Here is a 25,163-nt window from a genome sequence, read left to right on the forward strand (position 1 = left end):
TTCTCGAGACCCCCCTGGTGACCGGCGGCTCATCAGGTCACCAGAGTCAGGTCCCAGGCCCAGGCCGCTCCCTCCAGTGCCCCGGCCCTGGGTTCGCGGCCAGCAGCCGGGGCGCGGGGCGGGGCGCGCCCGGGAGGCCGAGGCCCCGCGCTATTCCTGTCCCTGTGAGCTACCGGCATGTTATGTACGGCGCCCAATCATGCCTCCGACCCGCCGCGCTGACCTGCGCCCCCCCCCCTTCCTTAATCCCCCAGGCTTTGATTTGATCCTCCGCGCGGAACAAGCTCACCCCCCTCTCCGCCCCACACCCAGTTGTCCCCGGCCCTCGCGGGTGCCCGCAGTGTCCGTCCTTCTCGTCCACCCCCGGGAGGCCAGAGCCCTCGCCCCGCACTTCCCGGGACGCCCCGAGGCGGGCCACATCCGCGCATCAGCGCTGTCGGAGATCCAGCGCCCCTCAGAATCAGTCCACCCACAGCTCGGCCCTTCCAGGTGATGGTGCGTGGCCCCTGCGGCCCCTGGCGCGCAGGTGTGGGCTCCCCAAACTGGGACCGGGAGGGGGCTTCGGGCAACGCGCGGGCAGCCTCGGCAGCAGCCAAAAGCAAACCCCGCTCCCTCCGGAAGACTCCAAACTCCGCGCCCTCGGCTACTGGGAGCTTCTGGAAACCAACCCCGACCGGGTTTGCTCTGAGAAGGGTACAGGGATATCTGCAGGCCTGGGTGAAGGAGCCCTGGGCTTTAAGCTGAGCAGGCTAAAATGGGGCCCTGCTAGGGGCTCTGGGGCTCGCGTAGGGGGCCCTGGGGTGCCGTACCCCGAGATGCTTCTGGCCGTGCCGGGTGGGTTCCAGCCCCGGCCAGGCCGCGTCCCGCCCCGGACATCATGAGTTACTTCCTATCTTACTGTAAAGCTCATGGCGGCGCACTGCTCACCGGCTATCAGGCCCTGCGCGCCGAGGGCTTCCTGTGCGACGTGACGCTGGAGGCTGAGGGCAGCGAGTTCCCGGCGCATAGGTCGCTGCTCGCGTGTTCCAGCGACTACTTCAGGGCTCTGTTCAAGAGCCACACCCGGGAATCCAGGGCCAGCGTGATCCACCTACACGTGCCGTCGGCCGCCGGCCTGCAGCGCTTGCTGGACTTCATTTACACCGCCTGGCTGCCGCTGTCCATGGACACGGTGGAAGACACGCTGGAGGCCGCCAGCTACCTGCAGGTGACTGAGGCGCTGGGGCTGTGCGGCCGCTACCTGGAGCGCCAGCTGGCTCCGGAGAACTGCTGCTTCGCAGCCAACGTGGCGGCGCGCTTCGGCCTGGCGCACACGTTGGGCGCCGCGGAGAGCTGCATCGTGCGCCACCTGCGGGAGCTGCTGCTGCGGGGCGCGGGCCCCATGGGGCTGCTGGAGCTGAACCCCACGTCGCTCAAGGCTGTGTTGGGTGCCCCCGACTTGGCGCGGGTGCCCGAGGCCTGGCTGCTGGGTCTGGCACTGGCCTGGCTGAGGCAGGAGCCTGAGGCCGAACGCCTGGCCCACTGCGCCTCGCTGCTGGAGCGCGTTCGCTTCGGCCTAGTACGTGCCGACGTGCTGCGGCGCGTGTACTCGGGCTCTGGCCTCGCCCTGCCGGCCCGCGTCAAGGGCCTCATCATCCAGGCCCTCAACTACCACACGGCGCCCTCCCGCCAGCCGCTCTTGCAGGGCGAGCAGAGCAGCGTCCGGAGTCCCCAAACCCGCATCTTGTTGGTAGGGGGACGCAGGGCGCGGGAGGCGGTGACCGAGGAGGTCGTGGTCCGCCAGGTGGTAGCCAGGGGCAGAGGCGCTGCGGCGGAGCCGGAGGAGGAGGAGGAGGACGAGCAGTTGGAAGAGGAGGAGGAGGAGGATTGGGAGTTCACCCAGGACGTGGTGGCCTTCGACGTGTACAACCACCGCTGGCGCAGCCTCACGCGGCTGCCTGCACCGCTGCTGGGGCACAGCGTGTGCACCGCAGGCAACTTCCTCTTCGTCCTGGGCGGGGAGAGTCCTGATGGCGCCTCCTCACCCCTGGCAGACGGCGTGCGGCCGGTCACGGCCGAAGTGCACCGTTACGACCCGCGCTTCCACGCCTGGACGGCGGTGCCCGCTATGCGGGAAGCGCGGGCCCATTTCTGGTGCGGCGCCGTGGGCGAGGGGCTCCTGGCTGTCGGGGGTCTGGGCGCGGACGGCCAGGCGCTGGCGTCCGTAGAGATGTATGACCTGCGCCGGGACCGCTGGACCGCGGCCGGGGCGCTGCCGCGGGCGCTGCACGGCCACGCGGGGGCCGTCGGGGACCGTGGCGTCGTGTACATCTCTGGGGGTAAGGCGGGAAGAGGAGAGGGCGGCGCGAGCAGCCTCCGGGACGTGTACTCCCTGGGCCCTGGGGAGCGAGCGTGGAGCAAGAGGGCGCCCATGAGCACCGCCCGCTTCGGGCACCACATGGCTGTGCTGCGCGGCGCGGTGTTCGCCTTTCTGGGGCGCTATGAGCCCTTCTCGGAGATCGAACGCTATGACCCCGGCACGGACCAGTGGACTCGGCTGCGGCCGCTACCCTATGATCGCTTCTGCTATGGGCTGGCGGTGGTGGAGGAGACGGCTCTGCTGCTGGGCGGCCTCAAGTGGCGAGACTCGCGGCAGGTGCCTACTCGCAACGTGGTGGGCTATGACCTCGACCTGGACCGCTGGGAGGACATTGGTTGCGCGCTACCCTGGGCCTGGAACGGCCTGCAGTGCGCAGTGCTGCAGCTGGCTGAGGGTGGGGATGAGGAGAGGGAGGGAGGGCTCGGAGAGCCGCCAGATTTAGTGCGGAGCTTAATGGGTTAGTGCAGTCTTGGGACGACAGAGGAGAAAAAGTCGCGCTTGAGCAGGCTTACAGAGTAACGCGTGGGCTTTTCCTAAGAATGGGACTCTGGGAGCAGAGCGGCGGCTCAAGTTTAAGGATGCAAACAAGGGCTTGGTCGAGGAGGAACAATGCCCCTGAAGTTGAGAATGGGGAGACAGAAGGGGTCAAAATAGGATATATGAATCGGCTTCAGTGAGCTGGGGATTTCTAGGAAGACTCATGCCGGTCTAGAGATGGACTTTTGAAAATAAAATATGGCCCTGTTTTTCCTCTTATAGTTAAAGTATTGCCCTAGGTGCTAAACAGTGATTACTTTTGTGCCAAACAAGGCCAAAAATGTACCACGAGAAGTTAAACACAAAACCCGGAAAATTGTTAGCTATAAAGGCTGTAATAAATACTTAGAAAAGATGGCATTAGCTGAGTAAAGAGTGAAGAGAAAGTGCCTTCATTAAAAGCATGAAGTCATTGTAAGGAGAACTATGATTTTATGATTCGGAACTATGTTTATAGTTCTGCTCTGATGGCTTAATATAAATATAGGACTGAGAGGGAAGAAAATCTCTAAGAAAGAACTTTTTTTTTTTTTTTTGAGAAAATATCCTAGGTTAAGTTTTTCTGTCCCTCATTCTTACCCCTAGCCTGCTTTTGCCCTGGCTTTAGTCAGCTCATTGGTTTCAGTTTTACTTCAGCAGTCCTTGGCCATAATAGTCAGGTTCTTCTGGTTACATGGAACATCTAGGAAAACCCAAACTTATTTCTTTCATCTTCTTTCAAAGTTCATTCTGCAGACAGGTCGTAGGTATATTTGTTAACAAACAAACAAACATACAACACATTTTTGGCAGTCCCTCCCCCTCCCCAACTTCCCAAGAATCAACAGAAAGGAAAGAGGAACAGGTGCAAGTTTGTGTCCTCTAAGTGGGGAAGGAGCTTGGTTTTGCCGGGTCTCAGAAAAGACCGTTGCACACATGAACAGCTGCTGCTTCTGGCTTGGACCGTGGCAAAGTTACAACTCCTGACTTAGGGAAGGGGGTCGGGGAAGGGCGGCTCTGTGATTAGGTCTCAAAGAAAGGTGGTGAGGACTCTGTAGGAATAAAGTAGGTGCCTTATAAGGATTCATTAAGAGCTAAATTTATTTCACTTCAGTTTACAGTGCTGCCTCTCTCCTAGATTTGAAACTAATGCAATAAAATGTACAGATAAATATAGTGTTAAAGGTCTCTTTCATGCTAAGCTAGTCACGAGTCTTTTAAAATTCATTAGTTTAATTTTTACCATTTAAAACAACAGAGCTGACTTTACAAAAGTAAAAGCTGCTTAGTAGCAACACAACTAGTCTTTCCGTCAACTGCTCGTTCTTTACAGGGCACAATGTTGCCACTGTATTCATGACACATCCATCAGGTACAGATAGTTTTAAGTGAATGTACACATTTGGTCTAGTAAACATCAACAAGTCTAAACACCTGTAACAAGCACACTTCATTTTAGGACAAGAGGTTTTGGTGTGTTTTTTGTCTGTTTTTTTACATATACAAAATTCCACAAATTTAATGTACGTCAATATCCATGCAGTAAATAAATGTTTTTACAAATAGGTTTTTTTAAATGATAAAAATATTACACTAGACCCAAAATTCCATACAAACATTAATACATGATTTCTCATCCATTTTGACTAAATATAGGATTACTGAAAATGTGCTGTAGAAAGGCCACTCTCCTGTACAGTGTGCAAAGTCTGCAAAACGATAGTGATTCAATGTTGGTTTCAAAAGCAAAGAAAAAGATCCCTGCTGTGGAGTTTTTACTTTCTCCTCTACAGCAAAAATACTCACTGGCATAATATCTGAACTCTTAGAGATGAAAGTACATTCACTGAGCTGTACAGGCAACAGTATAAAGCTGATTAGAAGTAGATTTTAGGATATAGAATAGTAAAGGAGGGTCCCTTCCTCCTCCTAAAAAAACAGCAAATTGTGATTTGTACGTTATGCAGCCAGACACTAAAAAGCAGCACAGTCATTATCATGCTGTGATCACTTTCAAAAACGAGATACTTATAAATGGAAAATATATGAAGAGGACTTTTTCACAGACTTCATCCACGCTATAGAAACAATTCATGAAGCTAGGAAAAACCTCTATAAATTCTTTCTCTCATACAATTTAATGTAATAGATCTCTGAGTGACCATTATCCTCTTGCTCCTCAGGAGAGAGGCGCATTTTAATTTTTCAATATTGTTTTCTATATTATAACACGCATTAGCCTGTAACTAAACGTATTTTACTTCCCTGTCTGAAATATAATTATGTAAGTTTAATTAATGGACTAGCAGGAGAATTGGAAACTAACTGGAAAGTTGATTCATTTCAGTTTATCCCTTGTTTTTTAGGAGCTGGAGTTTAAAAACATGAGTTTGGGCTGAAATTATATATATATATATATATATATATATATATACACACACACATATATATGTGTGTATATATATAATCTGTTAGCTGCCTTTCTGGGCAAATTAGCTGTGTTTTACAAAATCCACTCTCAAATTCCTCTGTACACAATCAGCATTTCATCACTACAAAAATAAAGGAAGATTTAAACCAAGAAAATAAAGCAGCTCTATCTTCAATTTTGGTCTTAGTTACAAAAACATCTTACAAAGCTTTGCCCTGATACACCATTAAGTGTCCCCGTAGATTTGGAATAGTATTTCCATTAACCGGCTTTCACAAGTTAACAGACTTTTAAGACGAATATTAGATACCTGAACTTTTCTTATGTTGATGCTCCTCTATTTTGCCTAACTCTTGTTAGCGCATCTACATTTCACAAAAATAAAACTACAGCATTAAACTTTGTGCAATGTTTAAGAAAATTCTTAGAACATTTTAATAAATATAAAAAAGGTTTAAATTCTTTCCCACCCACAAGGATGTCTGCACCTGAAAAAATGTGATTTACTTTTTGAAGTCTTGTTTATATAAAATTAACTTAGAGGGAGAAAAGATGACCTTAGATAGAAAACTGCCTTTTTGTGGTTTTACTACTTGAAGACCACCTGTCTTCAGAGTTGTTTGCAAAAGTTAATTTTAAGTCATTGAAGACAGTTGATTTTGCACATGGTAAACATAAGCTGAGCACTAATTGCATATAAAATATACAAATGCTCATTAAAGACAGTGGTATCATGACCATATATGGTTTGTTTCATATAGTTTGGTAACATTAAAGTATAGCTTGTCAAGTGTCCCACACACTGATATAAAACTACCTCATATACTTGTTCAGTGTACCAGAAGGTACCGGATGGCCAGAGGGCAGAATACACTTACACATGTGTTTCAATGTACGAGTGAGTGTGTGTGAGAGAGGAAGTGATCGCATCTACTTCAGAAGAAATACTTAATGGGTCATTTGAGGTGGTGTTTTGACAGATATCCAAGAAAAGATCCAGGTACATCTGCTTCCATTGTTGGAATTCTTTAGATGTCAAGTCTGGATTGTCTAGGACTTTATCAATAATGGCTACTTCCCCTTCTCTTGCCTGAAAAGCAAAAAGGATTCAACAGTTAAGTTGGGTACAGATTTTATTCACATTTAAAATAGGAAGCTAATATGCAAATCTTAAGAAGCCCATAACAAAGGGCTCTGGTAAGATCCAACCCAGCTATTTAGACTCAAGTCCTAGTGTACTTTTTTCTACACCCAAGGTACCCCTGTATTGCCCACTCCGTGTGGTTCATTTCTCCTGGCTGGTCTTGTTTCCCATCTTTGTCTATGGAAACCTTCCTCATTCTTTTAGATCCAGTTCAGATGCCTCTCATTTCTTAAAGCTTTCCATCAAAAATCGAAAAAAAAAAAGTTTTCTCCCTCATTTATGTCCTCCTAACACTTTATCCCTCCCACTGAGTGGACTTACCACATACTATGTCTTGAGTTTACTTTTGCCTGGTCCTGTCTTTCCTGCTAGATGGTTAGCTCCTCATACTTGCATGAGAGAGGGCATGACCCTCCTGTCACCACAAATACATAATTCTTGCTGTATGAATGTCACTGGGGGTCTGCAATGCAAGGGAGCCCTCCCTTCTCTGCTGGAGGCCCGCTCTCAGCTGAAGAATGAGCTTCCTTATGGGAGAACTCAACGCAGCACAGCTGTCTTCTATGGGAGAAGTGAGTCTTCCAGGTGGGTGGGTGGGGTGACAGAAGATGAGGGGGTAAGACAGTCTGAAAAGCTATGGCCTGTCTTTTAAGGACTCAAGGAATGGGCAGAGAAGTCTAGGGAATGTTCTGCAGGAAGTGGGAAGGAAGAGCTGGGTGGGAAAGAGCAAGGTGCCTAAGCAGTTGCTCCCGTCCTTGGGGCCAGATGGGGACAGCAAGGCTGGGCTGAGGCTGCCGGGAGTGGCCCTGCGCTCGGTGAGGGGCCTGTTACAATTCCAGGGACTACACACATCCAGGGTTGCTTGGGCACTTGTCCTTCCCTCACGGGAGATTTCCATCCTCTGTTAACTTCCTACACTAAAAAATATGGGGCTCTATAGTTTGGTTTTATCAATGAGGAGCATTTCTTTCCAGTGAATTTTCATCATCTTCTCTCCAGAGAGAGAGCACAGCCTCACACCCCTAGTGACTCACCAATACTCAATGAACTGATCACTGGCAGGAGCTCAAATTCTTTGCTATGGAAGTAAATGCTTTTGGGAATCTAGAGCATAAAAGACAGGTATGAAGCGCTGAGAGAACAAGACAGAAGCAGGTCTTTAAAAATATGTGAGCCTGACCAGCTTCAAAATGCCTGTTTGTTTTCATAACCAGATAGTTGGGTCTGAATGGGGTGGGGGTGCTCTGTAAGATGAAGGTGAGGTCATCTTTGGAGCAGGGCTGATCAGCAGAATCTTTTTTTTTTTTTTTTTAAGATTTTACTTATTTGTGTGTGAGAGAGAGGGAACAAGAGAGCGGAGGAGCAGCGGGAGAAGGACAAGCAGACTCTGGGCTGAGTTCAGAGCCCAACATGGGGCTTGATCTCACAACCTGGAGATAATGACCTGAACCAAAATCAAGAGTCCGATGCTTAACAGACTGAGCCACCCAGGCGCCCCTAGCAGAATTATTCTTATGAATATTGTAGCGCTTTTTAGAATTCTGGCCTTAGTGACCAAAAGGCCATTAAGTTGTCCCATGGATTTGCAATAGTGCTTGCATGAATGCCAACTGAAAGCTAATTGACTCTGAAAACTTGGCTGCTAGCTCCTGGAAACTTTTCTAAATCATGCATTTTCTATTTTATCTCCTTGGTACTCATCAATACTTCAAAATCACCAAACCTCAGCAGCACACTATGGATCTGAAATATTTCCCGAAGGAGCCCTTTGACCTTCTGTTTCCTGAAATTACTGCACCACATACTCTGTGTGGTAGTTCTTTTCTGTTTTCGATTTTCCCAGGGTGGAAGGCCCGCGTAGGGAGAACTGGTAGAGCAGGCCCTCTCCCCTCATACACACACAGTGAGGAGGCTCTGTTTTCTGCCTCCCTCTTCAACTTCCTGCCTCTCTGCAACCCTTTCTTCACCACCTCCTCCCCGTCTGGGGGTGGCATAATAAGGAGACTGGAGATAATGTAAGCCCTTATGGAAATGTAGAATAAGAAAGTTACATGTGAGTTGGGAACTGATAGCGTAAACAGAACAATTATAAAATTTGCACACGGAACACGAATCACCGTGGCTTCACTCCAAATGTGCTGTAGGAGATATTCATGAAATATCTGTAAGCATTTCAGTGCCCACTCGTGCATCCTGCATACATGCTGTGTTCTTTTAATAACTATATTAATAACTACATGGCATATTTATGTTAGGAAAACGAAAGACCGAGGAATAACTCCAGTCCCACCTTTTTGAAAAAAAAAAAAATTTTAATTATATCCTGTTTTCTCCAAGAACTATGTCACATAACATTTAGCCAATACCCTGAGATGATAATGAAAAGTTTGGGTTATTTTCTTCCTGCCAGTGCACTGACAACGCCACAGGAACAGCTCAGCTTCAGGTTCTTCCTGTTTTCCTGCCCGCCCCTCCACCTCCCCATTTTGTATTTCTTCAGAGTAGCTGGTAATCCACTGAGCTCAAGAATGAATCTCTTGAAAGGAATTTCTCCTTCCATTTCGTATCTTACCTTTAAGGTGCTTTTGAGAATTCTCAGCCTGTGTAGTTTGTCATTCATTACAGGGTCATTACATCTCTTTATAAATGATAGCTTGTACTCCATCTTGGTTGAAATGCGATGTTCTCCCAGTGGTGACAGACTGGCTTGCTCCAATGCCCTGTATAAATCTTGCAATGAATCTCCTAACTTTTCCTCCCTACTTTCACCTGCAATGTCCAAAGAGAAAGAGAGAGAGAGAGAGAAATGAATCCAGTGTAATAGACAGTTAATGGACACTCCAAAAATCTACTAAAAAAAAAAAACCTAAACCATCTGGAAAACAGGATAATGAATGATTGGGAAAACACTCTATTACATTAAAAAAACCCACAGCTGCTAGTTATATTAGGTAAGATTTTTTGGAATGGTCAAATAATAAAATGTTTGATTAACAGAATATTCTCTTAAGAGCAAATCGCCGTATATATCTTGAGTCCATCACATTCAGAGTACAAAAGGTACACAACACAGAAACAATCCTGCACATAATTTAATATTTTAATACATGAATGAATATCCCTTATTGTTATCCTCAGAAGCATAGAAGTGCTGATTAATAGAGCTCTCCTGGTGTAGCAATACTGAATGAACTATTTTTTACATTTTTCCGAACTGCGTCAGATGGAATGGCATTCACTGGAGTATATCTGATTATAAAAATCTTCCAATAATGTACCAGGTTTCGTGTGACTGCCATAGTAATGCCTGCCACATTGTAAATGTAGTAAATGATCATAAATTTTCATTAATAATAATGCCTTAGTTAAAATGAAATATGAGAATGTTTCTAAGCAAATGTAAGGAAGAATCTGGCGCATACTAGGAGAAGCTACTCAGTGTTTGTAAGATCTGGGAAGGAAATACTCCAATTATGTATTTTTGGGAAAAAAAATTAGAGATTGGTTCAGGAAAGGATCTTTGATCTATTTGAATGAATCAAACTCCCATCTTGTTCTTTAATCGACTGAACACTGATGTCATATCTTTCTCAATAATGATAAACAAAGATAAACTCGGATTTTGCTTTGAGTGGTAGATAGGATTAGGGTTATCTCACATTTTCTTTAATAGAGAGCCAAAGAGTACTATTTGAGGAATACTAATTATATTGGCTCAAGGAGTAAATATGGAATGTTGTTCATCCCACCATGGTCCGTGTGAATATTTTAGGCTTTCTGACATACTTAAAAAAAAAAAAACCCCTCCCTAATTGCTAATTGCTAATAACAGTAGTTAACATTTATATGTGCCAGGCAGAAGGGTAAATGATTACCATTCACGGTCTCTCTTAATTCTCCCAATACTGAGAGGAGATCTATTTGATTTTCATTTGATAGCAGGGAAGTACCTTGCTCAAGGACATACTTAGTAAGTGTAAGTGACAGAGCCAGAATTGCAGCAGGACAGTCTGGCCCTAGAATCCACAATCTTAACAAGAATTCTCTACTGCCAGTTTTGTTAGGGGTCATTCGAGCTGTGTACTTAACAATAGGCGGTGATGAATCTGTGAGACTTCCTTAAAGAGCAGCATTCTTAAAAAAAGTTCTGAGAGTGTACCTGAAACTGTCCCCAAAGCCCATAAACACAGTACCTTAACTTGAAAGGATCACCTTTAGCAGTAAAAAGTCACTTCATTTCAGTTTCATATTCAATTTTTGGCGCTGCTGCAGAGGTTAGCAACTAATGGCCAGTATGGTTATTGAGTCCTTCCATTAGAAAGTTCCTTGTTATCATCAGCACATGCTACCTTTAATCCCTCTCTAACGAATTTTTAACTTTTTAATCATATGCCTAAGTTAGAACTATAAAAATACGAAAATCCCTCTTAAACAACAGCTTTTTCAATTCTGTTGGCTCATCCCTGGATGTCAACAACACCTAGAGGATTTTGAGGGATGGGTGAATGGAGGACTGTGCAAAGGAGGAACTGCTTTGTGGTTTAACAGCAAGATGGAAATAAGATAGGGAGTTTTGACTGAGAATGGTTTGGAGCCAGGATGGCACAAAATCACAAGGTCATTGAGAGTAACTAAATGGGAGTTGTAAAAACGAGGATGCTTTGGAACCTCATAATTCCATTTCGTAAATCATAGACAAGAAGCGACCCTGAGGAATTATTTGGTCATCATCATCCTTTGTGCCTCAGGACAGGATTGCATCTAAAGCCAGATGTAATTTCATAGAGCTGGGGGGGGGGGGTGGGCAGGAAGGGTGGGAGGCCTCACTGATGTGAATTATAGTGGTTAATGTATCAGGTAGCCTAATGCATCAGTAGCTTTTCAGTTTTTGAAAGAATGTGAAGAAAAAAAGGGATTCAGAATTGAGTTTTAGGAATTAAGGGAGGCAGAAGTATTTTTATATTTTATATAGTAAATTTTTATTTTAAGATAACTACCTAATACTGTACGGAGTATATATTTTGTTTAAAAACATTCTTACCCAGTTTTCTTTCTCCCCAGTTCTTAATGTTTGTGGAATACTGGGCCAGGGGACTGACTTTTTTGTAAAATTTCAATGTGGTCCTACTTAAGAAGGATAAGTAAATATTTAATACTAAAAAGTGACACAACAGCTATTAAATAAATACAAATGGAAAGTTTTTTTTCCCGCCTTCTTGCGGTTAAAGGACAACATAATTCTGTGAAGAATCTGGTTTGACAGCTGTTAAGAAGAATTCAGTATAGATTTATCTCTAGGCAGCACATTTGAACAAGTAATCACAATGAGACGGAACACAGAAACATTTCCAAGTATATTAATGGAAAAGTGCAGCTCCTACTAGAGATAAGTAAGGATCCCCTCCCCCCAGTTCATACACATCATACACATATGCAACACCACAAGACACAGCAGTGGGATGAGAAAGGATGAGGGATTGAGATGCCAGGCTACCACAAAATGTCACCAATTACTTAACATTTTAAGACTTAGACAAAGAGTCCTTTTATTTCCAAAGGACGGGGGTGAGGAGGAAAGTCACGTTATAAATCTGATTCACTGTGCTCAACAGGCAAAACAACACAGAACTCAACATTCAAGACAAAAACAGACCTTTATTTTCTTTTATAATTTTCAATTGGTTTCCTTGATTTTTTTTCTCAGAAGAATACCAATTAAGTCAACTGGGGATACTGTTGCAACTTTGCGAGAATATGAAAGCACCTTTATTTTCTTCTTTTTGCCCTCTTCTTCTTCTTTGTCTCCTCACTTCTGGTTTCTCTTTTTTATACTTTGGCTTTTCTTCTTCTAGAAGAGGCTTGCTTTGGAAGATGAGGCAAGCAGTTGTTGAGTTCTGCTTCCCAATTGACTTTCTATCAATGTTCAGCCATTTGGAGCACTGGCGGAAAGCCAGCTCTTTTGTAACTTGAAAGAATGTTTTCTGAACGTTGGCAACTTGTAGAAGACCACATGCAAACCACAGGACGTACATAGGAACCTTCTGCAATTCCTAATGAGGATGTGTATCACTGCTACAGTGAAATTTTGATTTGTATCCAATTTACTCAGGAATTCTGGGTCTGTGCAGGAATAAATTCCCTCCCAAATTTTATTTAGGTTTACAATGCGTAAATTAGTCCTTTATCAGATGACATACTCTTTCAATTTTATTAAAGCAAAATGAACCCACACATTTCTCCTTCTGACATAAAATTTCATTGGCTGATAATCTGAGGATCACAATGAAGTTACTGAGGTTGATTTGTACTCTGTGTTGCGGGGCTGCGGGGCATCATTTCTGGCTGTGTCCTACTTGGCAGGGGAGAAAGAAGACCCTCTATTTTCTCATTCATACTCTAACGACACTATGAAATAGGGGGACTCTAGGAATGCGGTATCACAATGATTCACTGTCCAGTTGTTTCAGGTTGCACATGACTTCCGGGTGGTGATTTAAAAAAAAAAAAAAAAAAGCTCAAGGAAAACAAAACCACGAGCTAACGCAAAATAATATATAGTTTGTTGAAACTTTCCTGCAACTGGCTTATTAGCAGATGATAATGCCTCTCTCATTTACTAAAAGGTGTTTGGTTGACGTATTTCCCTCCATTCATGATCGGTGGTTTCCGAACTTTTTTGATTATGCATCCTTACCAGTTAAAACACTTGCGTTGTTGATAACTTACATACATGTATTCCTGTATATTAATAGATATGCATGTTACAAAACAGACACAGAAAATAAATTCGAAAGGATGAATTATAAAACCTGAGGAGAAATTCTAGTGTTGTTGTTTTTTTTTCTCCTGTAGCTTAACGGCCCCATGTATACTGGGGCCGAGACTGAGACTGACTCTCCCTGAACAGAGTATGCCTCCCTCTCCTTTGCATTTCCTACTCTTCTCCCAGGCATGGTGCCTTTGGCACTCAGCATTTAAAGTGAGTGATGGTCTCCTCTACTTTATACATAAAGTACTCCAAAGATGTCTCCCTATCCTGTGACTGTGTAATTTTTATGACCGCTTACTGTGTGATTTCGTTCAGGTTTCTTTGGTGCACATGAAGGAGAGCAGAATACGAATTTGGAGACCTAAGTTTCCCTGCCCCTGGCATGACAATGTTGAAGGAGAGGAGCAAAAGAAAACAAAACAAAACGTGATGCGGTATACCAATGGGACTCTTGAAGAAGCAAGCCAACAACAGATAATCCTTTCTGGGACATGTTTTGGAAGGGAAGTGTGCTCTTTTAAAATTGGACAATGATGTCCTCATGGAAACAGTTGTTCCTTCCACAACACAGCTGGGTAACGAGCACAGCAGACTGGGAAAAGCTAAGTCACAAGTGGGAGAGAAGGCTGGACATAGTAGCATTAGTCACTGGTCAGATGTGAGAGGCATTTGTTCTCGCGCAGCCGCAGAGCGCTCGGAGGCTTCCAGGCTAAGGGTGTCACGTCTGTCGAGCACTATTCTTGTCATGAAGGGCAATTAACATTTGCATTGAGGCACGGGACCAGTTTCTGTGAATACTAATTTATGAGCACGCTATAATAAACAACTTATTTATATGTAAGGTGCCAATTAAACTTTTAATGGGTTCAGTGTAGACAGGTTTAGTGTTTCTCGGTTTTATGCTAAAGATGGTTATGTATTCAGGAGTTTACACTATACTTTGAATTGTCTTATGATTACATATTAGATCTCCTAATTCATGCTTTTATAGAAGCCAATAGCTATGCCTAGCCTTGTAGAACTGGAGACATGGCAGTTTGCTATAGCAGGAAAGGAAAAAGGAGAAGATTTTGAAAGCTGGCTTTTACCTGTTGCTCTGTACTCAAGCACCCTTTTTATAATTAAAAGTAATTTACATCTTTGAGGCAAAATAATGATGAAAAATGATTTTAAGGGAGAAACACCTTTCTTTTAAAAGAAGAGCTGGAGTGAATCTTTTCTAAAGAAGAACATGTGAAGCCCATCCTTGTTAAGAATGACCTTGTGCTTCATCAAAATTAAGTAGAGCCCATACTAGTGTCAGGCAATCCCTTCCGCACAACAGGAAAGCACGCTTACTTCCAAGAAGATGTGCCCAAAGAGGCAGAACTGAAGTTGATCCTGCATTCACTCTCCGAGCATGTAGTTTCTGCCAAATTGTGTGGTTTAATGCCAGAAATAAGCAGTGGTTGAATTTTCTGGGCCCTATATAGCAGTTTTGATGATGAGTAGTTCAGATGGCAAAGTCTTGGTATCCTTGGCATTGATTTATTGATCCACAGGGAAGGTTCTTTGAAGGACAATCACAGACATAAATGACAGATTCTAGATTTGCCCATAGAATTCAGAAAATTTAACTAGTAGAGACATGGAGGTCAAAGTACTTGGCTCTCAGGCAGGAATTCATAAAGAGGACAGTTTAAAACCAAAGCGAAGACACGATTATATTCAAAAATTGATGTGGAGTCACCATATGCCTTAACGAGAACAAACAAAAATTCTTTTATCGTGACATTTTACTATTCTTCAACAGTGAGAATGATCCAAGGTGATCCTACTAATATTAAATGCGAACAAAAAGCTTTTTGATGGATTTCTAAATACTACAACCATTGTTTATATATATACTTAAGAAACACATTAAAATGGTTAGAGCACAGAGGCAATTGTAAGGCAGATCAATGTGATTTTTATTCACAACACAAATTCCATTTGTGAGAAAGGAGCAGAGATTACTTCTCTTTGGATAGTTACTATCAAGCATACTTAGCAAATTATTTAGCTATCTAAAAAGATTTGATACCAACTGGTCATATTTTTATTTTTAAGTAATTTATATTTTTACAGGTATTCACATTATGCAGTACCACACACTGCAGCGACAGGAAGGAGAAAAAACATTTCCAAATACAATGTTAAATTATTTGTTCATTGCACAGTATGAAATATCCATTGATTAGCATTGAAATTATTACAGAGTGTCTTAATCCAACTAAATTAAGGAAAATTCACATCCACTACAGAAGAAAAATAAGCAATATTGAGCCATAGGGGACCCAGTTACATAGTATTAAATAATATCTGAAGCTAGTTTGAAAGACATCCAGACAAAATACTTTTTCAAAAGTGAGAACCACAGCCTATAGATTTGGAAAATTTTACAGAAAAAGAATAGCTCATGCCTGTCCTACGAGGCAATACCATTTGTATATAAGTGCCAAGAAATAAGGAGAAAGTTAGGATTTTAGCTGAGGAATCTAATAAAGCCTGGCATGAGGAATTTTCTTCATTAGTGTCACCGAAAGCAGTCTCTGTGTTGCACCTGAATACACTTGATAATAGAAGAAACATAGTAAATTTCAGAGCAGGGTGTGTATACCTTGCCTTAATAGGTTACACTTAGTTTAGTACAATACAGCACGTCAAGTTTTAAAAATGCAAAATACACTTAATACACAGAATTTGCTTCCTCTGCTTTGCCTTAAAGAGGCCACCAAGGAGTCCATTAAATAGCCAGGGTTTTCTAGATATCGGAGCTGATCCCTCTCCTTTCCTGGTGTCGGAAGAATACAACTGACGTGTCACCACACACAGCCCTTGCCCGGTCAGTACCCTTCCCCTTCCGTTCTCCCACAGAAACGGCAGTTTTCTGTCACTGTGCTCCATCTTGATGGGCTTTGATCTTACGCTAGTCCCAGTGTAGGAAGCTTGCATTCTTCTTAAGAGTGGCCTGCCCTTCTTAATATCCCTTTAGGGAGGCCCCCAATCCAACACACTTGATGATCTAAGCTTTTTAAAAGTCAGTTTTCTGTTATAAACAGCAAGGACGAGGCCATTTTAGTTGCTTGCAAGAGGTTGATGTTGAGTCTGCGCCGTGCCGACTCTCTCCGATCTAAATTCTCTAAACATTAGCTTATCAATCTGTGAGTCCAATGGGTTGAGTGCCAACAGAAGTGGATCCGATTTGGCATGGAGAGGTTCTACCAACTCTCGCAGTGTATTAGCCTAATATGATAAAGCAGTGATACAATATGATGAAAGACCTGCGAGTGCCATTATTTCCAAAGCACATTAGTATTTGTATTCGAAATACCATCATGCAATACCCATGAAGAGAAAAGAGAAAAAAACGGCTAGAATTGCATATGGTTTTAATACCATCATGTCTTTCTGTTGGCATGCAAGTCTACTTGGCCATAAACGGGACAGTTTTTGTTTTATGCTTGGTTATTTGGAACCTTATTATACAAAATAATTCACAGCGCAGATACATCTTTTCCCACTTCTATGCTTGCATATGCACATCTGTAATTCTAACCAGAAAAGTTTATGGTCAAAGTATTCTCCATATACATGTAAAGTGATCAGTATTCCAAGAAAATGAAACTGTATTTCTGTAGGAGAGCTTTCCTCGGATTTATCCAATCAAGAAGCTCGAGGAAAAATTTCCCGGTCTGCCTTCTACCTAACTGCCCTGATCCCTATGCGACCACGTGTTCATCAGTGAGACAGCAGAGCCCAGCTAGCAGGGCTCCAATGAGGAGGCCGCCTGCTGACCCATCCAAAGTGGAGAGAAGTGAAAAGCCCTCACAGGGTAAACACGGTGAAGTGGTGACTTTACACCTGAGCGTAAGCCATATGGTGAGGAATTAAGAAACAAGAGACCAAAATTTCTAAATGATGTGGGCAACAAAGAACAACCGGGATAAAAGAAACTGTAATCTCTTTTAGTTCATTTTCTTTTGGGTTTGGGGGAATCCAAAAATTGTCATCGCGCACAAATCAGTCTATTTTTTCTTTCTAGCCTGAGGCAGATTTCTATCTCCAATATCCCCGGGGCATCCTTTTTTGAGTTCTATCAAGAAGGAACAAAGCGGGAGAGGGAACAGATAAAGCCTATTGTTCATTACCACCTCCCTTAGAAAATGGAAGGCTGCAATTGCGCATAGCATAGCATCTAGATAACAGTACACAGTGTAGTTCAGAAATCGGCAGAACTAACGTTTATTATATCATATCCTTCTTTTGCAGAAAAGGGGCTAAACATTAAGTAATCAGAGGGAAGTCAAATGAAAGAAAAGACAATACAGCATTTTAGAAAATGATAGTCCTGGAACGCTAGCTCTGCCCCCCACCGCTTTGTTTCAGAAGGTCATGGAGTTTCAAACGGCAAAATCAGAGGCAAACTACCTTGGGCACAAGGTCGTTTCTAAATTTAAACTGTTCCTAATTTGTCTAAGCAATTCAAACATTTTGTAAGCTGTTTTCAGCACATCCCTCTTTCCCCCTCAGAAATAACGTTACACAAGGGGCTTAATGTCTGGTGCATTTAACCCACGCTGAACCTGAACAAGAGCCCTGAGAGTTAAGTCACATGTTAGTTACATTTGTGATAATGTTTCTTATGTGATTGCTGAATTCCACTCCGGGAGGCTGCAAACCCCTTGTCAGTGGCACACCTTGCCAGAGTGCAGGATGGCGGGGGTGGGGGGTGGATGGCTACTCGGAGTGGCTACAGCTAGCTTCCCAGTCCGGACAGAGAGGCAAGGGAGAAGAGAACTCCTTAGGGAAAGGTGTTTGTTCCGCTAACCGTGATCCGGACGCCGGCTACCAAATCTCCGGGGTGGAGGTTTGCTTGTTCAACACAGATTTTGGGGGCCTACCTCTAATCTACTGGATCAGAATTTCTGGGCAGGGAACTCAGGAATCTGCATTTAGAGCAAGCAACCCTTTTGATTCTTTTTTTTTTTTTTTAAAGATTTTATTTATTTGTCAGAGAGAGAGAGCGAGGGAGAGAGAGCAAGCACAGGCAGACAGAGTGGCAGGCAGAGGCAGAGGGAGAAGCAGGCTCCCTGCTGAGCAAGGAGCCCGATGTGGGACTCGATCCCAGGACGCTGGGATCATGACCTGAGCCGAAGGCAGCGGCTTAACCCACTGAGCCACCCAGGCGTCCCAACCCTTTTGATTCTTGCGCCCACCGCGGTCCGCAACCCCGCTATAGGCCAGGCACATTGGGATGGGCTGCACCGGGGCCAGGGCGGGTTGGACAGACGGCAATTTCGTACCGCGTATACGCATAGTTTGTAAGTCGCGAGCGCTGCCGGTATAACACTGTGTGTCACCCCTCACACAAATTCAAGGTTTTCTGCTGAGGAACTGGATGCAAATATCTTTGTCTACAGAGAATACGGCAAGATAAAAGAGGCCTTGGTAAATTGCTTGAATAAATTCCTCTAAGCTTTATTTTTAGGTAGCGTTAAATAGTTCCTCTTTATTTTTGAGGCGCATGGAATGACTGTAAAGTTACTTCCAGGCTCAGGGCCCCTGAATTCACTGTCTGCCCCTGCGTTCGGAATCTGCAGGGTGAGCAGCAGCCGGGGCAGACAGGCCGGGCAGCTCTGTGGGATTCGTGTGTGGCTCATCTACGGGGAATTTCCAGAACACAAACCAACCCGCTTCGTAAATGATACTGTTCCATGAAAGCCTACCCTGGACATCCGGAAATCTCATACTTATATGTGTCTTTAACTTTTCCAAGTCTCTTTCTGGTTCTCAACACCCTCTCCGCTTCTCTCCTTTTGCACTTCCCTTGGACCTTCTCTCCCTCCCTATTTCTACCCTTCTTCTTTGCAGCTGACAACTTCATTTATCCCCCAATAGTCACAATATCTAAACCAGTTAAAACTGATTTATTATAATAAGACTAATTTTATTCCTTTTTGAAAGAACACGTGGAAATTACATGTTCCTTATAAGAAAACAACAAAACCTTAAATTATATGGCTCCTGATGGTTTTGCATTCTTTTCGCCAGTATCCTAACTATAAAAATATTCTCTACTTCCTGCTATTAAAAGAAACTTCACTACTTAGCAGTCTTTTAACCAGTTACATTTTGAAACAATAGCAGCGTTCTATCCTGTCCCAAGAAAATCAGTAATATTTCTGTTTGACATGTTACTTAACAAATATTTATTGAACTTCCACTCATCACTGAAACCTCCAGTTGTGAGGCCACCAGCCCAGCTGGTTAAAAAGAAACAGATCCTGTTTCCCTGTTACTAAACCCCTTGAGAATTGAAAGGTGAACCCAGAGGTAATACCACATCTGGATCCATTTCCTACGCAAGCTCTTTACAGACTGTGTCTACGAAATGATTGTTGAGGAGGATGTTTTTTCCCTTTTTGTTTCAAAAATTTTTAAAAATCTCCCCACTAAGAATCATACAAATAATAAGCAGAAATAGAGATTCTAGAAACCTAAGTTTTAGAAATGTAATCAGCCTTCTAACAGTGAGCCTGCAGGGAAGAGCTGATGATCCTTCAATCAAATACCTGAGAATTAGATTATGGGGTAAGCACATAGGCACAAATACTTGCAAGTGAATGATCAAGTTTGAATTCAAAATAGGTGACAAAAATCTTTTTCTTAATGAATGAGAATAAAAAATGGGAAAATGGAAATAAGTGCTTAAGCTGTGACAGCACTTTGAAAAATTCCCACTTCTGAGTTCTAAGAGAAAATTTGGTTCCATCTACACCATTATCAGTGAGATGGAGGGCAAATTTAAGGGCAAGGTCCAATTACTGGTCTTAAGCGTCTTGCAGATAACAAAGGTCACCTGAGAGCAGACATCCAAGCAACCCTGGAGTTCCCAGGAGAGTGGGAGCGTTTTGTGTGCTTAAAAAAACAAACCAAAACATAAACCAAACTTCTTTAACATTATTATCTGGAGCCTCGCCTTTTAAATGTGTATTCAGATTCAGGTTTTTCCTTTTTGAATATCTAACATCAAGAACTGATAATCGGTGATACTTAGTGTCAATCTTAAAAGAGTGGGCTGATGATATACCTTGGTTCAGAATGTTCCAACCAAAGACACTTGTTAATTGTGAGGGCCTGTTTTCTTGTAAAGGTTGAAGTTCAAAAAGACAGGATATCAGATGTAAAAAAAACTGTTTGCTTATTTTTTATTTAATACCATAGGGGAAAGGAACTGGAAAGACTATTTTTATTTTATGAATCAGAAGTAAAATTTTCTTTCTTTCTTTTTTTTAAAAGATTTTGTTTATTTGACAGAGAGAGAGAGAGAAAGAGAGAGAGAGAGAGAGAAAGGGAGATCACAAGTAGGCAGAGAGGCAGGCAGAGAGAGGAGAGAGAGAGGAGGAAGCAAGCTCCCTGCTAAGCAGAGAGCCAGATAAGGGGCTGATCTGAGGACCCTGGGATCATGACCTGAGCTGAAGGCAGAGGCTTTAACCCACTGAGCCACACAGGCGCCCTGGGAAGTAAAATTTTCATGACAAAGTATTCTTTTTTAAATAAAGTGACAAATAGTAAAAGGTAATATATTTTGTTCTTATTCTTAAAGCACTTATGGGGATTTATTTTTTAAAGATTTATTTGACAGAGAGAGAGAGATCACAGGAAGGCAGAGAGGCAGGTGCAGAGAGAGGGGGAAGCAGGCTCCCCGCTGAGCAGAGAGCCCGATGTGGGGCTCGATCCCAGGACCCTAAGATCATGACCTGAGCTGAAGGCAGAGGCTTAACCCACTGAGCCACCCAGGTGCCCCTATGGGGATCTTTGATTAGCAGTTCCAGGTAAAATAAAATATTTGATAAACCTAGCCATAGGCAAAACAGATAAGGAAATACTGTTTCCAGATAATTAGAATGTTCCTATAAATTGCTAAATCACAGTTCTATCCTTTGTGTATAATTCACAGGAGACAGAGTATTTCCTTATGAAAGTAGTATCTCATCTTAATGTACCTATTGCTATACTATGACATTAGCATGCATTTAGGACTTAATTAGTTATTCCAAGTATACCACCCATTCTGTTTTTTCCTACCTTTCTGAAATAAAGGCACATCCAAAGTACTCTCTAAATGTAACATCTATTAGCAACCTTTGAAGAGGTCTTTTATATTTAATAGTCACAGAAGTACTTGATATGTTAATTCAATTTATCACCAGTTTATTTTCAATGAAGCGTCTAAAGATATTTCAGAAAAATGCACTCTGGAATTTGGCCATGTTATATTGTTATCCTAAATATCACCAATCAGACTTTAAAATAGAAAATGGGAGGGGGGTGTGGCTCCAGAGTGGCTCAGTCAGTTAAATGTCTGATTCTTGATTTTGGCTCAGGTCATGATCTTAGGGTTGTGAGATGGAGCCCTGTGTCGGGCTCTGTGCTGGGGCTGGAGCCTGCTTAAGATTCTCTCTCTCCCATTCCCTCTGCCCCCACCCCCCAAAAAAAGAAAATGGGAGGAGTTCATTTTTGTAGACATGCATTATTCAGTGAGGATTTAATGGGTACCTATGGGTATGTATACTATATCAAATGTTAGGATAAAAATACAAAGATTATGGTCTGATCTCGAAGAGTTCATGGTGTAGTTGAATGACACTTTCTCCATTTCGGTCTTAAAATTTTATAGTTAAGGATTATCAATAAAATTAAACTCTACTTTGGGCGCCTGGGTGGCTCAGTGGGTTAAGCCGCTGCCTTCGGCTCAGGTCATGATCTCGGAGTCCTGGGATCGAGTCCCGCATCGGGCTCTCTGCTCAGCAGGGAGCCTGCTTCCTCCTGTCTCTCTGCCTGCCTCTCTGCCTGCTTGTGATCTCTCTCTGTCAAATAAATAAATAAAATCTTTAAAAAAAAATTAAACTCTACTTTATGAAATACAAATATATATATACACATATAGACATATTTAAACTCAACTGTATGATTATAATTATATAATTACCCTAATGTATATATGTAATCATAATATATAATTATATTAATAGTATATTATATGGACACATTAATTTAAATTGATTAAATACATTTGGAATACATAGAAAATATGAGTATTTGAAGTTTAGGGCACATTTAAAGAATGGTTAAGTTGGTGCAGCCACTTTGAAAAACTGTGGAGATTCCTCAAAAAATGAAAAATAGAGCTATATTATGACCTTGCAATTGCACTACTGGGTATTTACCCCAAAGATACAGATGTAGTGAAAAGAAGGGCCATCTGTACCCCAATGTTCATAGCAGCAATGGCCATGGTCGCCAAACTGTGGAAAGAGCCAAGATGCCCTTCAATGGACGAATGGATAAAGAAGATGTGATCCATATATACAATGGAATATTACTCAGCCATCAGAAAGTATGAATATCCAACTTTTTTATTGACATGGATGGGACTGGAGGAGATTATGCTGAGTGAAATCAGTCAAGCAGAGAAAGTCAATTATCATATGGTTTCACTTACTTGTGGAACATAAGGAATAGCATGGAGGACATTAGGAGAAGGAAAGGGAAAGCGAATTGGGGGAAATCAGAGGGGGAGATGAACCATCAGAGACTGAGGACCCTGAGAAACAAACTGAGGGTTTCAGAGGGGAGAGGGCTAGGGGATGGGTGAGCCTGGTGGTGGGTATTAAGGAGGGCACGTATTGCATGGAGCACTGGGAGTGGTGAATAAACAATGAATCTTGGAATACTGAAAAAAATAAAATAAAACTTTAAAAATAAGATAGTTAAAACATTAATGTCTATATGTATGTGCTGAGTTTTGATGCTTACAGTAGACTTTAGAACTGAAGGGGACCATAATGTGCCACCCCAAAATATGCCACTTTGACATCAGGATTATTTTGAGCTGAAGGTAATTAAGCAGCAGCAAACATAGAAACACCTTTGGCTTCTCCTGATCTGCCTAAAAGCAGGACATAAACTTCTCTTTATGAAGATATTCTTCCTTACTTCTTCTATACCAGAAGAAGAACACCCTTATCATTGGAGAGAGAAAACGGACATTAAGATGGGTTTGCACACACACACACACAAAACTTACTAAAATAACCTTTATCTTGCATTACTCTCCCCCATATATTTACTTTTCCACAATTTATGGCCCTAGAAGCCCAATTCCCTTTCCTTGATCTTGTTACTTCTCTATAATTTATTGCCCTTTGTTAAAATGGTATATAAGCTTCCAGGTCTAACTACTTCTTTGGGTTTTCACTTCTTTTCCGTGAAGGTGTCTGTACAGATAAAAATTAAAGTGCTGACATAGGACAAAATTTATATAGCTTTTTTCTGTTAATCTGTCATTAGTTTAATTTGCAGGCCCCAGGCAAAAAACCTAGAAGGGTAGAGGAAATGTTTTTTTCCTACTCTATAAAACGTTTAGATCACTCTTAAACCATTCCATACTAATTCATCTATATTTAAAAATATTTCGTTTTTTAAAAGATTTTATTTATTTATTTGACAGAGAGAGAGAGAGACAGCAAGAGAGAGAGAGCACAAGCAGGGGTATGAGAGAGGGAGAAGCAGACTCTCTGCTGAGCAGGGAGCCCGATGTGGGGCTCGATCCCAGGACCTGAGCCGAAGGCAGATGCTTAATGACTGAGCCACCCAGGCACCCCTACATTTTAAAATATTTCGTAGGTAAAATTATTTTGAGGTTATTAAAATATTGTATTAAACTCCAATGAGACAACCTTAATAAAAAGACAACCATTCCTGGCAAATTTTCTTTCAGCAATGTGGATGGATGGCAACTTACTTGCAGAATGGGTTGCTGTTGCAACCAATTCTTTTTTTTTTTTTTAAGATTTTATTATTATTTGAGAGAGAGTGAGAGAGAGAGAGAGCGAGCGCATGAGCCGGGGGAGAAGCAGAGGAAGAGGGAGAAACACACTTCCCGGTGAGCAGGGAGCCTGACCTGGGGCTGGATCCCAGGACCCTGGGATCATGACCTGAGCCAAAGGCAGAGGCTTAACTGGCTGAGCCACCCAGGTGTCCCTGTTGCAACCTATTTTATGATTAGGAACTACTTATTTTAGGATAATCTCTAAAATTCTCATTTCTGTGGTACATAAACAATGAATCTTGAAACACTGAAAAAAAATTAAATAAAATTCTCATTTCCAGATGAAATAGCTACAGAGATAATATAGTTGGAGTCTGAGACATGAACCCACTATAGGAAACAGACTTTTGTATACCAAGTACTTCAGATATGAATAATTATATATTTTTAGAAGATTTATTCCTTTATTTTAGAGAGAGAGAGCGCGCGAGTAGGAGGGGCAGTGGGAGGGGGAGAGAGAATCTCAAGCAGACTCCATGTTGAGTGCATAGCTTCACGTAGGGGGCTCACTCCCATAACCTGGAGATCACGACCTGAGCTGAAACCAAGAGTCTGATGCTCAACTGACTATGCCAGCCAGGCGCCCCTGTGCACATTTTTAATTTATGAGAATTTTCCTTTTTTAAAAAAATTCATTTAAGGGCGCCTGGGTGGCTCAGTGGGTTAAGCCGCTGCCTTTGGCTCAGGTCATGATCTCAGGGTCCTGGGATCGAGTCCCACATCGGGCTCTCTGCTCAGCAGGGAGCCTGCTTCCCTCTCTCTCTCTCTCTCTGCCTGCCTCTCTGCCTACTTGTGATCTCTCTCTGTCAAATAAATAAATAAAATCTTAAAAAAAAAATTCATTTAAGTAATCTCTATACCCAACTTGGGGCTTGAACTCACAACCTAGAGATCAAGAGTTGCATGCCCTTCCGACTGAGCCAGCCAGGCGTCCCCATTTATGAGAATTTTCAACCTCTTCCACAATCTTAGGTGCTTATAGTAAAAGGATATAATTGAATCAATCATATTCACTCTGGATGATAATTG

General features: G+C 42.9%; 2 protein-coding genes across 6 annotated transcripts in view; one reads left to right on the top strand and one right to left on the bottom strand.

The window, feature by feature from the left end:
• The first annotated feature begins 299 nt into the window (after positions 1 to 299).
• Positions 300 to 4,059, top strand: KLHL34 (kelch like family member 34). The gene has a single exon (XM_047716256.1). It carries the CDS (start codon positions 878 to 880, stop codon positions 2,819 to 2,821), a length of 1,944 nt encoding a protein of 647 aa, XP_047572212.1. The 5' UTR covers positions 300 to 877; the 3' UTR covers positions 2,822 to 4,059.
• Positions 4,060 to 4,095: 36 nt separating this feature from the next.
• CNKSR2 (connector enhancer of kinase suppressor of Ras 2) overlaps positions 4,096 to 25,163 on the bottom strand; it is a 282,715-nt gene continuing 261,647 nt past the window's right edge. For 4 of the 5 annotated variants that reach the window (XM_047716254.1, XM_047716253.1, XM_047716252.1 and 1 more), the window contains 2 exons: positions 9,023 to 9,219; positions 4,096 to 6,396 (listed from right to left, as the gene is read on the bottom strand). In XM_047716254.1, the coding sequence (XP_047572210.1) occupies positions 6,181 to 6,396; positions 9,023 to 9,219 (413 nt within the window). In that variant the 3' untranslated portion in view covers positions 4,096 to 6,180. Of the gene's footprint in view, positions 6,397 to 9,022; positions 9,220 to 14,597; positions 16,484 to 25,163 lie in introns of those variants that run through there. The other variant, XM_047716255.1, reaches the window with a different exon arrangement.

Source organism: Lutra lutra, chromosome X (genome assembly GCF_902655055.1).
Source record: "Lutra lutra chromosome X, mLutLut1.2, whole genome shotgun sequence".
Classification (NCBI taxonomy): domain Eukaryota; kingdom Metazoa; phylum Chordata; class Mammalia; order Carnivora; family Mustelidae; genus Lutra; species Lutra lutra.